The sequence below is a fragment of the Aotus nancymaae genome, unplaced genomic scaffold (genome assembly GCF_030222135.1).
Source record: "Aotus nancymaae isolate 86718 unplaced genomic scaffold, 86718_ANA_hifiasm-v0.15.2.pri h1tg000059l, whole genome shotgun sequence".
Lineage (NCBI taxonomy): Eukaryota > Metazoa > Chordata > Mammalia > Primates > Aotidae > Aotus > Aotus nancymaae.
Window position 1 is genome coordinate 49,287,891 of NW_026988473.1, and position 12,031 is coordinate 49,299,921.

The 12,031-nt window shown below is 44.9% G+C and overlaps 1 protein-coding gene across 7 annotated transcripts in view; it reads left to right on the forward strand.

Annotated features, from left to right (window-relative positions):
• The window catches only part of IRAG1 (inositol 1,4,5-triphosphate receptor associated 1), a 158,101-nt gene that overhangs the window by 24,988 nt on the left and 121,082 nt on the right, over positions 1-12,031 (forward strand). For 2 of the 7 annotated variants that reach the window (XM_064365177.1, XM_021675150.2), the window contains exon 1: positions 11,099-11,342. The exons of 1 other annotated variant lie outside the window; for it this stretch is intronic. In XM_064365177.1, the coding sequence (XP_064221247.1) occupies positions 11,276-11,342 (67 nt within the window). In that variant the 5' untranslated portion in view covers positions 11,099-11,275. 4 more of the 7 variants (XM_064365179.1, XM_064365183.1, XM_064365182.1 and 1 more) reach the window with 4 other exon arrangements.

The following is a 12,031-nucleotide window of genomic DNA, read 5'->3' on the forward strand; positions in this document are numbered from 1 at the left end:
GCTCCAAAGTCCACTCTCTTTCCAGGGCATTTTACATTAATCTCCTGACTGGTCCCCTGCCCTAGAGCAATCTTCCCAAACCCCAGCTCACATCAGATACTTTCTCTGCTTAGAAACTTCCTGGGGCTCCCAGCCCACATAAAAGTAAGTTCAAACTCCCAAGCCTGGGGTTTAAGGCTTCTTCATAATCTGACCTACTCAGCCAGCCCCAAAACAGAACCCCTGCTGCTGCATTCCTGAACACTTCACCATACCTAGGCATGTACTACCTCTTCCCCTAGGAAGAAGACCCTCCCTGACCCACTTTCCACCCTTTGAAACCTTGACCTGTTTGGACTTATAACTTCCTCAAATGCCAACTAGAAAGCAAATCTTCCCAATGCTCCACTTCTTCTTCAGAGCTCCTGCAGCATTTGGTTCAAGCTCAATGAGCCCCAACTACTTCCCACCCATGGTACTGACTGTGTTCTTCCTTATAGAATATAAGGGATTACAGGCATGGGACTACAGGCATTTGCCACCATGCTCAGCCTAACAGTGTCTTTAGATGGATACTATTGTAATGATGAATAATATAAATAATGTATGAATTATAGACATATCCCAAGGGAACCTCTTTAATCGTCTCTTTGGATAGTTACTGCCATAACTCTAAATTAATGAAATAATTTATGAGACTTAGACTTTATTTAACTGTGTCTCATGTAAGCACACCAACAGAGCTTGCACACCACTTTCACACACCTTGTGTTATGGATGTTACTGACCTTGTTGGAGTCTTATACTATCAGCTCCTGGAGGGCAGGAGTCATCTCTTGCCTACCTCTGAGACTCCCTGCCTAGCAGAGGACTAGGCACAAGGTACGTGCATAGCGCATATCCATGGAATGAATGGGTAAGTCATGCTCTTGGGGCAGAGTGCAGAGAGTAGATGACAATGTTCCCAATAGCTGTTCCCTCCAGTCAGGATGCCAAGATCCTTTGCTCCCCCTTTCTCCCCACCAACCAACCTCAAGTTCTCTTGAGAGACCATATTTCCATATTCTAATGGAAATAACACCTAGGCACTTCGTTTAATTTTTTTTATTTTAAAAATAATTTTTAAATAAAAGCAGTACCTCCACATTGCTTTTTAAAGGAATCGGAAGAGAAAGTCTTATAACAGAAAGTCCTGGTTTCCCACCCCAAGTTCTGCTGCTAGAGGGAACCCCTTTGACAGTGTCTTTTTCTTTCTCTCTCTTTCTCGCTTTCTTTCTTGATGGAGTGTTGCTCTGCTTCCCAGGCTGGAGTGTAGTGCCATGATATCAGCTCGGTGCAACCTCCACCTACTGGGTTCAAATGATCTCCCACTTCAGCCTCCCAAGTAGCTGGGACTACAGGCATGTGCCATCATTCCTAGCTAATTTTTGTATTTTCAATAGAGATGGGGTTTTGCCATGTTGGCCAGACTGGTCTCGAACTCCTGGCCTCAAGTGTTCCTCCCTCCTCAGCCTTCCAAAGTGCTGGAATTACAAGCATGAGCCACCATACCCAGTCTAACAGTGTCTTTAGATGGATACTACGGTAATCATGAATAATATAAATAATGTATGAATTATAGACATATCCCAAGGGGACCTCTTTAATTGTCTCTTTGGATAGTTACTGCCATAACTCTAAATTATAAAAATAATTTATGAGATTTCGACTTTATCCTTTGACTTTAGACTGTGGTAGATATTGCAGGAGCTCATTCACACTACTTTGATTTTCATTCCTTTGCAGGTGGCCTGTTCCCCCTCCTCCCACCCCTGCCTCCTCCCTGGAAGTTTTTGGTTTCTTCTCTATGTCCTTATTGGTCTAAATTCCACAACGTTATGTCCAAGTGTAGGCCTTTTCTCATTTTTGTGTGTGAGGCACCCTGAGTTCTTTCAATCTGTAGACTTGTGTCCTTTGCCCCAGGGGAAATTTCTGTTATTTCTTTGATAATGTCCTTCCTTCTACTTTAGCCTTTTTTTTTCTCCTGGAATTTCTATTCATCGGGATTCCCTTGTTTGGTTCTCTATGCCTCTTATTTCTTCTCTTTCCCATCCCCTTGTCTGTCTGTTCTGTTTTATAGAAGCAGAGTTCTCCCACCTCACCTTTGGAAATTTAATTTTGACATTATCTTGATGTCCAAGAGTTCTCTTTTGTCTCATTTTAAAAATTAGATGGCAATATTTTTTGAATCATTCTGTGGATCTAGTTAGAATCATCTTTAAAATTATCTTCTGTTTCTTGGATTATCTTTGTTTTCTCCATGGCCATTTTTTTTCTCATTCATTTCTTCAGTCTATATTTATTGCACACCTACTATGTCCATACACTATTCTAGGTACTAGGAAAAGAGAATTTAACAAAATAGATGAAACCCTATCCTTATGGAACTCGTATCGGGGAGGCTGTGGGGGGTGTGTGTGTGGGAGAGAGAGAGAGAGAGAGAGAGAATAAATAAATTAATTAAAATATAAAGTTTGTCAAAGGGTAACAGGTGCTGTGAAGTAAAACAGAAAATGAGGGTAGGACTGCCTGGGCAGGGGTGGGGCTCCGTGTCATAAATAAGGTGATCAGACAAGGCCTCTTTGGGAATCAGTGTTTGAGTAGAGACCAGAAGAAGGTGAGTGTGTGAGCCATGTGTAGACCTAGGGGAAGAGCATTCCAGACAGAGGGAAGAGCAAGTGCAGAGACCCTGAGGCATGGCTGTGCCTTGGTTTGTGTTTTCCTTTCATGTGGTCTTTCGTTAAATATCTGCTTGTCCTTGGCTGCCCGTGTAAGAATAAGCAGTAGAGGAGCTGCTAGCTCTGAGTGCACAAGTGGCCTGCTTTGCCAGCTTGCTTTGCTTGAGGGTGGGACTTGTTCTATTTTGCTGTAATTCCCTGTTAGGGAGTGGCTTTACAAAAATAATAAATCATGACTATTTAATCAGAACTTTTTTGGGGGGTGGGGAGATAGGACCCAGGCATCAGCAGTTATTTATTTTTTATTTATTGAGTCTTGCTTTGTCGCCCAGGCTGGAGTACAGTGGCGGGATCCAGCTTACTGTAACCTCTGCTTCCCACGTTCAATCAATTCTCCTGCTTCAGCCTCCTGAGTATCTGGGATTACAGGCTCCCACCACCATGCCTGGCTAATTTTTGTATTTTTGGTAAAAACCTGGGTTTCCCATGTTGGCCAGGCTGGTCTTGAACTCCTGACCTCAAATGATTTGCCTGCCTCTCAGAGTGCTGAGATTACAGGTGTGAGCCACCGAGCCTGGCTGATCAATGGTTTTAAATGTGATGCAATGTGCAGCGAAGTTTGAGAACTGGTACAACAGGGCAGTGGTTCTCAGGCCTGGCTGGACAGTACTGGAATCACCTGAAGCACTTTTGCAAATTACCAGTGCGTGGGGCCACATCCCCCAAAACACAGTTAAAACAATGATCCTAACACATAGCCAAGGTTAAGGACTCCTGCTTTAGAGGATGGAGCTGGGCTTTCAGCCCACTCTGTTTTGCCACCCTACCCCCAAATGCTGGACTGCAGAGGACTTTATTTACTTAGGGGCAGCAGTAGCTCCCATAGGAGCTGGTCTAATTTGTCCCAGGTTATTCAATTTCCTTAGAGAAGAACCCTCTGTTGCTATTGTTCTTGTTGTTTGGGGTTGTGAAATCAAGTATCTTATTGCCAAACTTTCTTTCTGCTCACAGAGGCAAGGGAGAAGGTGAGAGTAAAGGGGACACTGATGTTTTGTCTATAGATCTTGTCTACGTTGACAGTTCTCTTATAGACTCAAACTCCCTCTTTTTTGCCATAATTTCGGACTTACAGAAACATTGCAAGAATAGTACAAATAATTACTGTAGATCCTTCACCCATGTTCCCCAAATATTATTTTATATATACTTTGTTTTATCTTCCTATCGTTTAGCTATTTCCTGCCCACCCCCCACCCTGAACTGTCTACAGACCTTATTCAGAGTTTGCCAGTTGTCTCAATGAGGTCCTTTAGCACAAAAGAAGGTTGCGGATAATTTGTTGCCTTCAATTGTTTTGTCTCTTTAGTATCCTTTTGTTTCGAATAACCGCTCTATCTATTCATGTCTCCCGTGATATTGATATTTTTGAAGAGCACAGACTAGTTTTGTTGGATTTGGATTTGTCCTCACAATTGCAGTCAGGTTATGCATCTTTGGCAGGAATATCGTATTAATCTGTTATCACACTGCTAGTAAAGACATACCTGAGACTGGGTGATTTATAAAGGAAAGAGGTCTAATTGACTCACAGTTCCACATGACTGGGGAGGCCTCACAATCATGGCAGAAGGCAAAGGAAGAGCAAAGGGACATCTTATGTAGAGGTAGGCAAAGAGAAAATGAGAACCAAGTAAAGCAGGCTTCCTTTTATAAAACCATCACATCTCATGAGACTTATTCACTACCATGAGAACAGTATGGGGGAAACTACTACCATGATTCAATGATCTCCCACTGGGTCCCTCCCACAACATGTGGGAATTATGGGAGCTATAATTCAAGATAAGATTTGGGTGGGGACACAGCCAAACCATATTATTCTGCCCCTGGCCCCTCCCAAATCTCATGTCTTCACATTTCAAAATCAATTATGCCTTCCTAACAGTCCCCCAGGGTCTTAAATCATTTCAGCATTAACACAAACATCCATGGTCCAAAGTCTCATCTGAGACAAGGCAAGTCCCTTCCACCTATGAGCCTGTAAAATCAAAAGGAAGTTAGTTACTTTCTATATACAATGGGGGTATTGGATAATACAGGCATTGGATAAATACACCCATTCCAAATGGGAGAAATTGGCCAAAATGAAGGCACTACATGCCCTATGCATGTCTGAAATCCAGCAGGCAGTCAAATCTTAAAGCTCCAAAATTGTTTCCTTTGACTCCATGTCTCACATCCAGGTCACACTGATGCAAGAGGTGGGTTCCCGTGGTCTGGGGCAGCTCCACCCCTGTGGCTTTGCAGGGTACAGTCCCCTTCCCAGTTGCTTTCATGGGCTGGTGTTGAGTGTCTGTGACTTTTTCAGGTGCACAGTGCAAGCTGTTGGCAGATTTACCATTCTAGGGTATGGAGGACTGTGGCCCTCTTCTTATAGCTTCACTAGGCAATGCCTCAGTGGGGAATCTGTGTGAGGGCTTCAACCCCACATTTCCCTTCCACACTGCCCTGACAGAGGTTCTCCATGAGGGTGCTGGCCCTGCAACAAACTTCTGTAGGTGTTTCCATACATTTCCTCTGCCTGAAATCTAGGTGGATGTCCCCAAACCTCAATTCTTGACTTCTGTGCACCCAAAGGCTCAGTACCAGGTGGAAGCTACCAAGGCTTGGGGCTTGTACCCTCTGCAGCCACAGCCCAAGCTGTACCTTGGACCCCTTTTAGCCATGGCTAGAATGACTGAGATGCAGGACACCAAGTCCCTAGGCTGCACACAGCAGGGGGGCCCTGGGCCCATGAAACCATTTTTTCCTCCTAGGCCTCCGGACCTGTGATGGGAGGAGCAGCTACAAAGGTCTCTGACATGCCCTGGAGACATTTTCCCATTGTCTTGGTGATTAACATTTGGCTCCTTGTTACTTATGCCAATTTCTGCAGCCAGCTTGAATTTCTCCTCAGAAAATGGGTTTTTATTTTCTATTACCTCATCAAGCTGCAAATTTTTGGAACTTTTATGCTCTCTTTCCCCTTTAAAACTGAATGGTTTTAACAGCACCCAAGTCACCTCTTGGATGCTTTGCTGCTTAAAAATTTCTTTTGCCAGATACCCTAAATCATCTCCCTCAAGTTAAAAGTTCCTCAAGTCTCCAGGGCAGGGGCAAAATGCCACCAGTCTCTTTGCTAAAACATAACAAGAGTCACCTTTACTCCGGTTCCCAACAAGTTCACCTCACCCTGGATTTCATTGTCCATAACATTATCAGCATTTTGGTCAAAACCATCAACAAGTCTCTAGGGAGTTCTGAACTTTCCCACATTTTCCTGTCTTCTCCTGAGCCCTCCAAGCTGTTCCAGCCTCTCCCTGTTACCCAGTTCCAAAGTTGCTTCCACATTTTTGGGTATCTTTATATCAGTGTCCCCTCTACTGGTACCCATTTACATTACTAGTCTGTTCTCATGCTGCTAATAAAGACATACCTGAGGCTGGGTAATTTATAAAGGAAAGAAAGAAGTTCAATGGATTCACAGTTCTACATGGCTGGGGAGGCCTCACAATCATGGTGGAAGACAAATGAGGAGCAAAGTCATGTCTTATATGGTGGCAGGCTATCTATCTATCTATCTATCTATCTATCTATCTATCTATCTATCTATCTATATCTATCTGTCTGTCTGTCCGTCCGTCCGTCCGTCCGTCCATCCATCTGTCCGTCTATCTATCTATCTGCCTATCTAGCAATCTAGTTTACTCCAATTCCCATAATTCTAACATAATACTGCATGGTTTATTCTATCTTCCCTCTTTTTTTCATATTTGTAACTCCCTCCTTTGACAGTGAGAAACTTGGCTCTCATTATCCAATACTTACTAATTTGCTCAACCCTAGAATACAAAGAAAGTATTTTTAAAATTGCTAATATACATATCTATGAAAAAGAAGTCTATTCAATATTTGTTTATAGTTCTTTTTGACTTTAGCCTGATGGCATCTAGTCCAAATCTAGTATAAAAATTCCTTGAATTAATTCCCTTTCTGTCCCTTCTGCCCACAAACTTTAATTTATCCCCTATCTGGCTCCATAACTCATTCCTGTCTTTGTCACACCTGGCATTTCAACTCCAGAGCCTCTCAGGGGTCTCAAAGCTGGTGAACTCCCTCTCTGGGTGTTGTCTAGGGCTAGGCTGAAGCTTCCTTCTCCCTGCCTCATTAGTCACCTCTCCTCCATGCTCTTTCCAGCTTCCAGAAATCTGTTCACTCATGCCTGCCCCCTCCCTCCATTCCTTTGTGGCTAGGGATTTATTCTTTTTAAAAGAGTTCTTTGCTATCATTTTAATGGGATTGTGGGAGGGAGAGAGACACCTATGTTTTCAGTTTGCAGTCTCAAACCTGACACCCAGGAATTCTAAAGTCAGAGAGATCTGGGTTTATGCCCTGCAAGATATCAGCAAGCATGTTGACCTCCCTGCATCTCAGTTTCCCCATCTAGGTCATGAGGGTGAGAAGCCCCACACCACCGGGATTTGTTGAGGATGAACTCTACCATATATGTAAAGTGTCTGACAGTGCCTGGCACCATGTTCAGTAAGTGACACCTGTCATTGTTGCCTGGGTACATTTCCTGCAGATGTGGTCTCTTATTTGCTCACTCACTCATTCAGGCCTGAGTGCCGAGCATATCACAGAGTTCCTAAGCCTAAAAGGAGTAGGGAAGTCAAAACACCCAGTGAAGTCATCCCAGCAAGCGATCGCAGAGCTGGCAGCATTCTTGGCGAGAAGTTATTTTTCCTTGCTTGGCTTCCCTTGGTCCCAGGATGTGCCTTTTGCCTGAGACTCTAAAACTTCATCCCTGGCCTTGGATCAAATGGCCTTTTGGGAGAGCCTCCCTGAGCTATGTGCCAGTGTGCCTCTGCTGGGCCCCTGCTTTTAGGCTGAGGACACATGACTGTCTCTGATGGGAATGAGTGAAGAGCTGAAGATTTTGGTAGAGCGAGGCCAAATCCCTGTGTGGCTCCAGGAACAAGGATAAATATAGCCAGAGTAATTGCTCATGCTCTTTTAAGGATTAAAAGTCAGCTTTTGGGCAAGCTGTGAAGCTCCATGATAGCAAGGGACACAGTTCCTTTTTTAGAGCTGTGGTCAGCACTCCTTGTGCATTGCTGGATCCCAGGCCTCCATGACACTATTCCCAGTGGAGAAAAAGGATCGCCTTCACTGGTCTACCTGACACGAGGGAGGGATGGTCTGAGGTGTTCCTGCCACATCCCATTGTCCAGCATGATGTCTGGCACACTAAAGGCGCCCAGTAAGCATTTTTAAATGGATGAGTGAGCTGTGAGAAATTTATATTTAAAAAAAAACCTTTAGGATAAGATCTGTAGTCTAGTTAGCAGTATCCCAGTGCCAGTTTCCTGGCTTTGAAATATACTGTACAACACGGGTGTAAGATGTCACCGTTGGGGAAGCTGGGTAAAGAGTATGTAGGACTCTTTGTAGTATTTTTGTAACTTCCTGTGTGTCTATAATTATTCCAAAGTAAGAAGTAAAAAAATAATAATAACCTTTAGTCAGGATCATGCCAATACCCTTCGACACTTGGGAGAAGCAGTATTGGAGGACGAATTGAGTAAATCCCTGTGTACAGCGATGCTTTTGTTTTATTATTATTTGTGAATGTAAATGCAGGTTTTGCTCATATGAAACAAAACTTTAAATGTATCAATAAGATGTGCCATGGTCAATCTTTACCCCAGCCACTGAGTTTTACTCCCCATTAGCAACTAATCTAAATGTTTTTATTTATTGTGCTAATTTGAGAGATGATATGCATACTCACATATGAACTTGTGTATATACATGAATATAAGTATATTTGTGTGTATGTATGTACATGATAAAATAGATACACACATAAATACTCTTTTTCACTCAAAGAGTAGCATTTGATAGACACTGTTATTTTACTTTTTCTACTTAAGGTATCTGGAGTCTTTTCAGGTCAGCACACAGGGAGCTTCCTCCTCGTTTGTTGCGGCTGCACTCCATCTTCATTTATGGCCCCAGTTGCTGGACATTTATGTTGTTTCCAATCCTTTTGCTTTTGTAAATAACGCTGCAATAAATAATCTTGTTCATTTGTCATTTCCCAAGTGTGGGAGTGTGTTTATAGAATAAATTCCTAGAAGTGGAATTGGGTCAAAGGATATAAACCTTATAATCTCAATATGCTAAGTTGTCCTCTATAGAACTTGTTCCATTTTTACACACCTGCCAGCAATGTGTTTTATAAAATGCTATTGCTAATGCAATGATTAAAAAGTTATTTGGTGACTCCTTTGTGTGGTGAAAGCTATGGGTCTTCACCCAAGAGAAACACAAACCACACAGTGGCTTACATGCGATTTCAGTTGACCCAGAGACCCCTGAGGGTCACCTGCGAACCCTGGGTTCAGAAACCCTGGCTGAAGGGAGGCAGCATGATGAAGAGGACAGAGCTTTAGGGACAGATCGCCTGAATTCACATCTCAGCGCTGTCACTTACTGGCTGTGGAACGTCAAGCAAGTTGTTTTTCTTCTTCCAGCCTCAGTTTCCTTTTTGAAGGAAAGGCATAGGCACTTGTGAGGATACATAGAGTGCTTTTATGTAAAGCATCTAATCTGATGTTAGGAATATAGCAGGTGCTCAATATAATATATGGTTTTGAAAACACACAGACATGCACAAACACACACACACACACACACACACACACACACACACAGAGCCAGCCTTAGGTTCCATTTCAAATTCCAAGTTTGATTGTCCCTATACTATAGTGCCTGCTGCTGGATTCATAAGATGAACCTTTGAAGCGATATTCCCTAAAGTGGGATCGTTGGACCAAGTACATAAGAATCACCCAAGAGCCTGCATTAAAATGCAGATTTCTGGGTCCATTTCAGATCCATGGAATTAGAATTGCTGAAAGAGGAGCCCAAGGAGCTTCACACTTGGGGGTTCTAATATACACTGAAGTTGGAGAAACAGCACTGAAGAGTTTGGTCAGTTCCTTCTAGACTATATACTTGCAATTCTAGTAGTTACCACCATGTGGCTTTGCAGGGGATGGGGATGGTGAGGGGAAGCGGGAGAGCCTATACCTGCATGTGGACAGGTATGGACACTTGAGAGAAACCATGGCTAGTACCCAAGACAGCCTCCTCTGGTTTCATTTACAAAAACCAATTATTGATGAAGGTAGCAGATAGCATGCGCTGCACCCCCATTAGTGATCTGTCTTACAACAACCACGGAGAAGAGACAGGACTTCCTCAGCACCACATGCCTGAGGAAGGTGCTGGGATGGTCGCTCAGTGGGCCAGGCTCAGTGGAGAAAGTCTACCACTGCTGCACAACTGAACTATGGCCAGGAGCTGAGCATAAGGACTGTGTGCAGCTCAGCTGCCATTGCCAGGAGGGCTTGAGGCCATAGGCCTTGGAGCGCCAATCCCTAGTGCTCTCTACCATGACTACTGAATGGTTTCTGGGTGGCTAGTGATGGCCGAAAGCTAGGGTTCCCAGATTTATCAAACAAAAATAGAGGATGACCAATTAAATTTGCATTTCAGATAAATAAAATCTTTTAGTACAAGTATATCCCATGTTTATCTGAAATCCAAATTTAAATGGGTGTCCTGTAATTTATCTAGCAACTTTACTTAGGGTTTCTCTGTGCTGCTCTAACCACAGAAGGAGCTGAAGTCCCCATGTGGCTTGCCTCCAGCTCGGAGCTCCATGATCTTGGCCTTGGGTGGGCCCTATACCCAAGGTAGGTGAAGAGTGTGTATGGACAAGGTGTAAATTTCCTGGACGGGGTCAGGAAGCTCATTCATGCTGATCTAGCTCTTATAAGATGCTGGCACTGCATTAAACACTTGAATAATATCTCATTTAATCCCCTGCCTACCCAGCGAATTAGGCATTATCATTACTATTCCCACTTTAGAGATGAGGAGAGTGAGGCTCCAGGATGTTAAGACCACAGGCTGTTTAGTGGAGGAGCAGGGTTGACACCCCTTGGGGCTGGTGCCAAGTCGGGGAGTAGCTGAATCTCCCAGGCCATTCTCTCTGGCAATCCCGAGTTTAATGCGGGTGGGAGCAGCCCCTGCCCCCAAATCCCCAGGACAGGAACCATTCCCAGTTTCTCTTGGCACCGGGCCAGGGTCTTCTCCAGGCTCACGTGTTTGCTGGAGGCTCCAGGCGGGGGTGGTGGGGGCGGATCTGCAGGGTCCCCTTGTCCCCGCCTGACCAGGACAGTGTCCAGTGGCATGAGTTGCCACTGGGCACTGCCATCTGCTGTGTGGTTACCCATCGGAGGGGCCCAGGGTGAGCAGCTGCCTCAAAGGCCCAGCCTGCCCTGAGCCTTGAGGCCGGCTGGTCGGCTTTCCCTGCCTTTTTCCCTGGAGCCAGGCTGGAGGGGGGCTCCCAGAGGAGCTCTCGGCTCTAAGTCCCAGCCCCTCTCAGAGGAGGCGTGCGGCCGAGGTTCTGCAGCCAGAGGCTTCTCGGCTCAGAGCTCCGGAGCCAGATGTAACATTGACCTTAAATGGTAAAAGCTCCCCAGAGTGAAGGGAGGCTGGCCAGAGGAGGAAAGGAGAATAACTCAGTTTTAGGTAAGCCTCCCCTATATCCTAGAATAACCTGCCTCTTCGGCTGGGAAGCGGAGGGAACCTTCTCCTCCTTAAAGGTACAGGGTGCTGGGATGGGGCGCTAAACTTTAACTTTCCAGGGGAGCTGGCTTTGTTGGGTGGCATTTCAGCTGAGTATCTTTATTGTTGCTGTCTTAAGTTTTAAATCAGAAGTGAATCTTGCCAGTCCTAACTTAACTAGATTGTGCTCTTTTTGCTTGCTGTTGGAAAGTGTGCACAGCCCGGTGAAAATGTGGGTCCTGACAGGCGATTGCAACCCCTAGCTTTCCTGTGGGCCCCTTTGTGGCAGCAACGGGGTCTCCAGTTTAGGCAAGTCTGCTAGGCAGGGCTTTCTCCCCTCTGTACTTCCTGTGTCTCTCTCTGTCCTCCTGTGCCCCTCTGCCTTGAACCTGTGCTGATGCGACCTGTCTAGATCCTTAACCCTGCCCCTATTTCTGTGTCTGCCCTTCCCATCCTGCGTTCCGGTCACAGCCCCTGTTTTTATCTCTGTCCCTGTCTCTTCTTTTGTTTCCAGCTTTCCCCAACCTGTGCCCTTCCCTGGTTGCATGTGCCCTGCCCGTGCCCAACCCTGCTTACCTCCGAGTTGAAGCGATTCCTAGAGTGAGCAGCATTTGAACTGACTTTTTCCAGAGGAAAAGCCAGTGGAAGCCAGA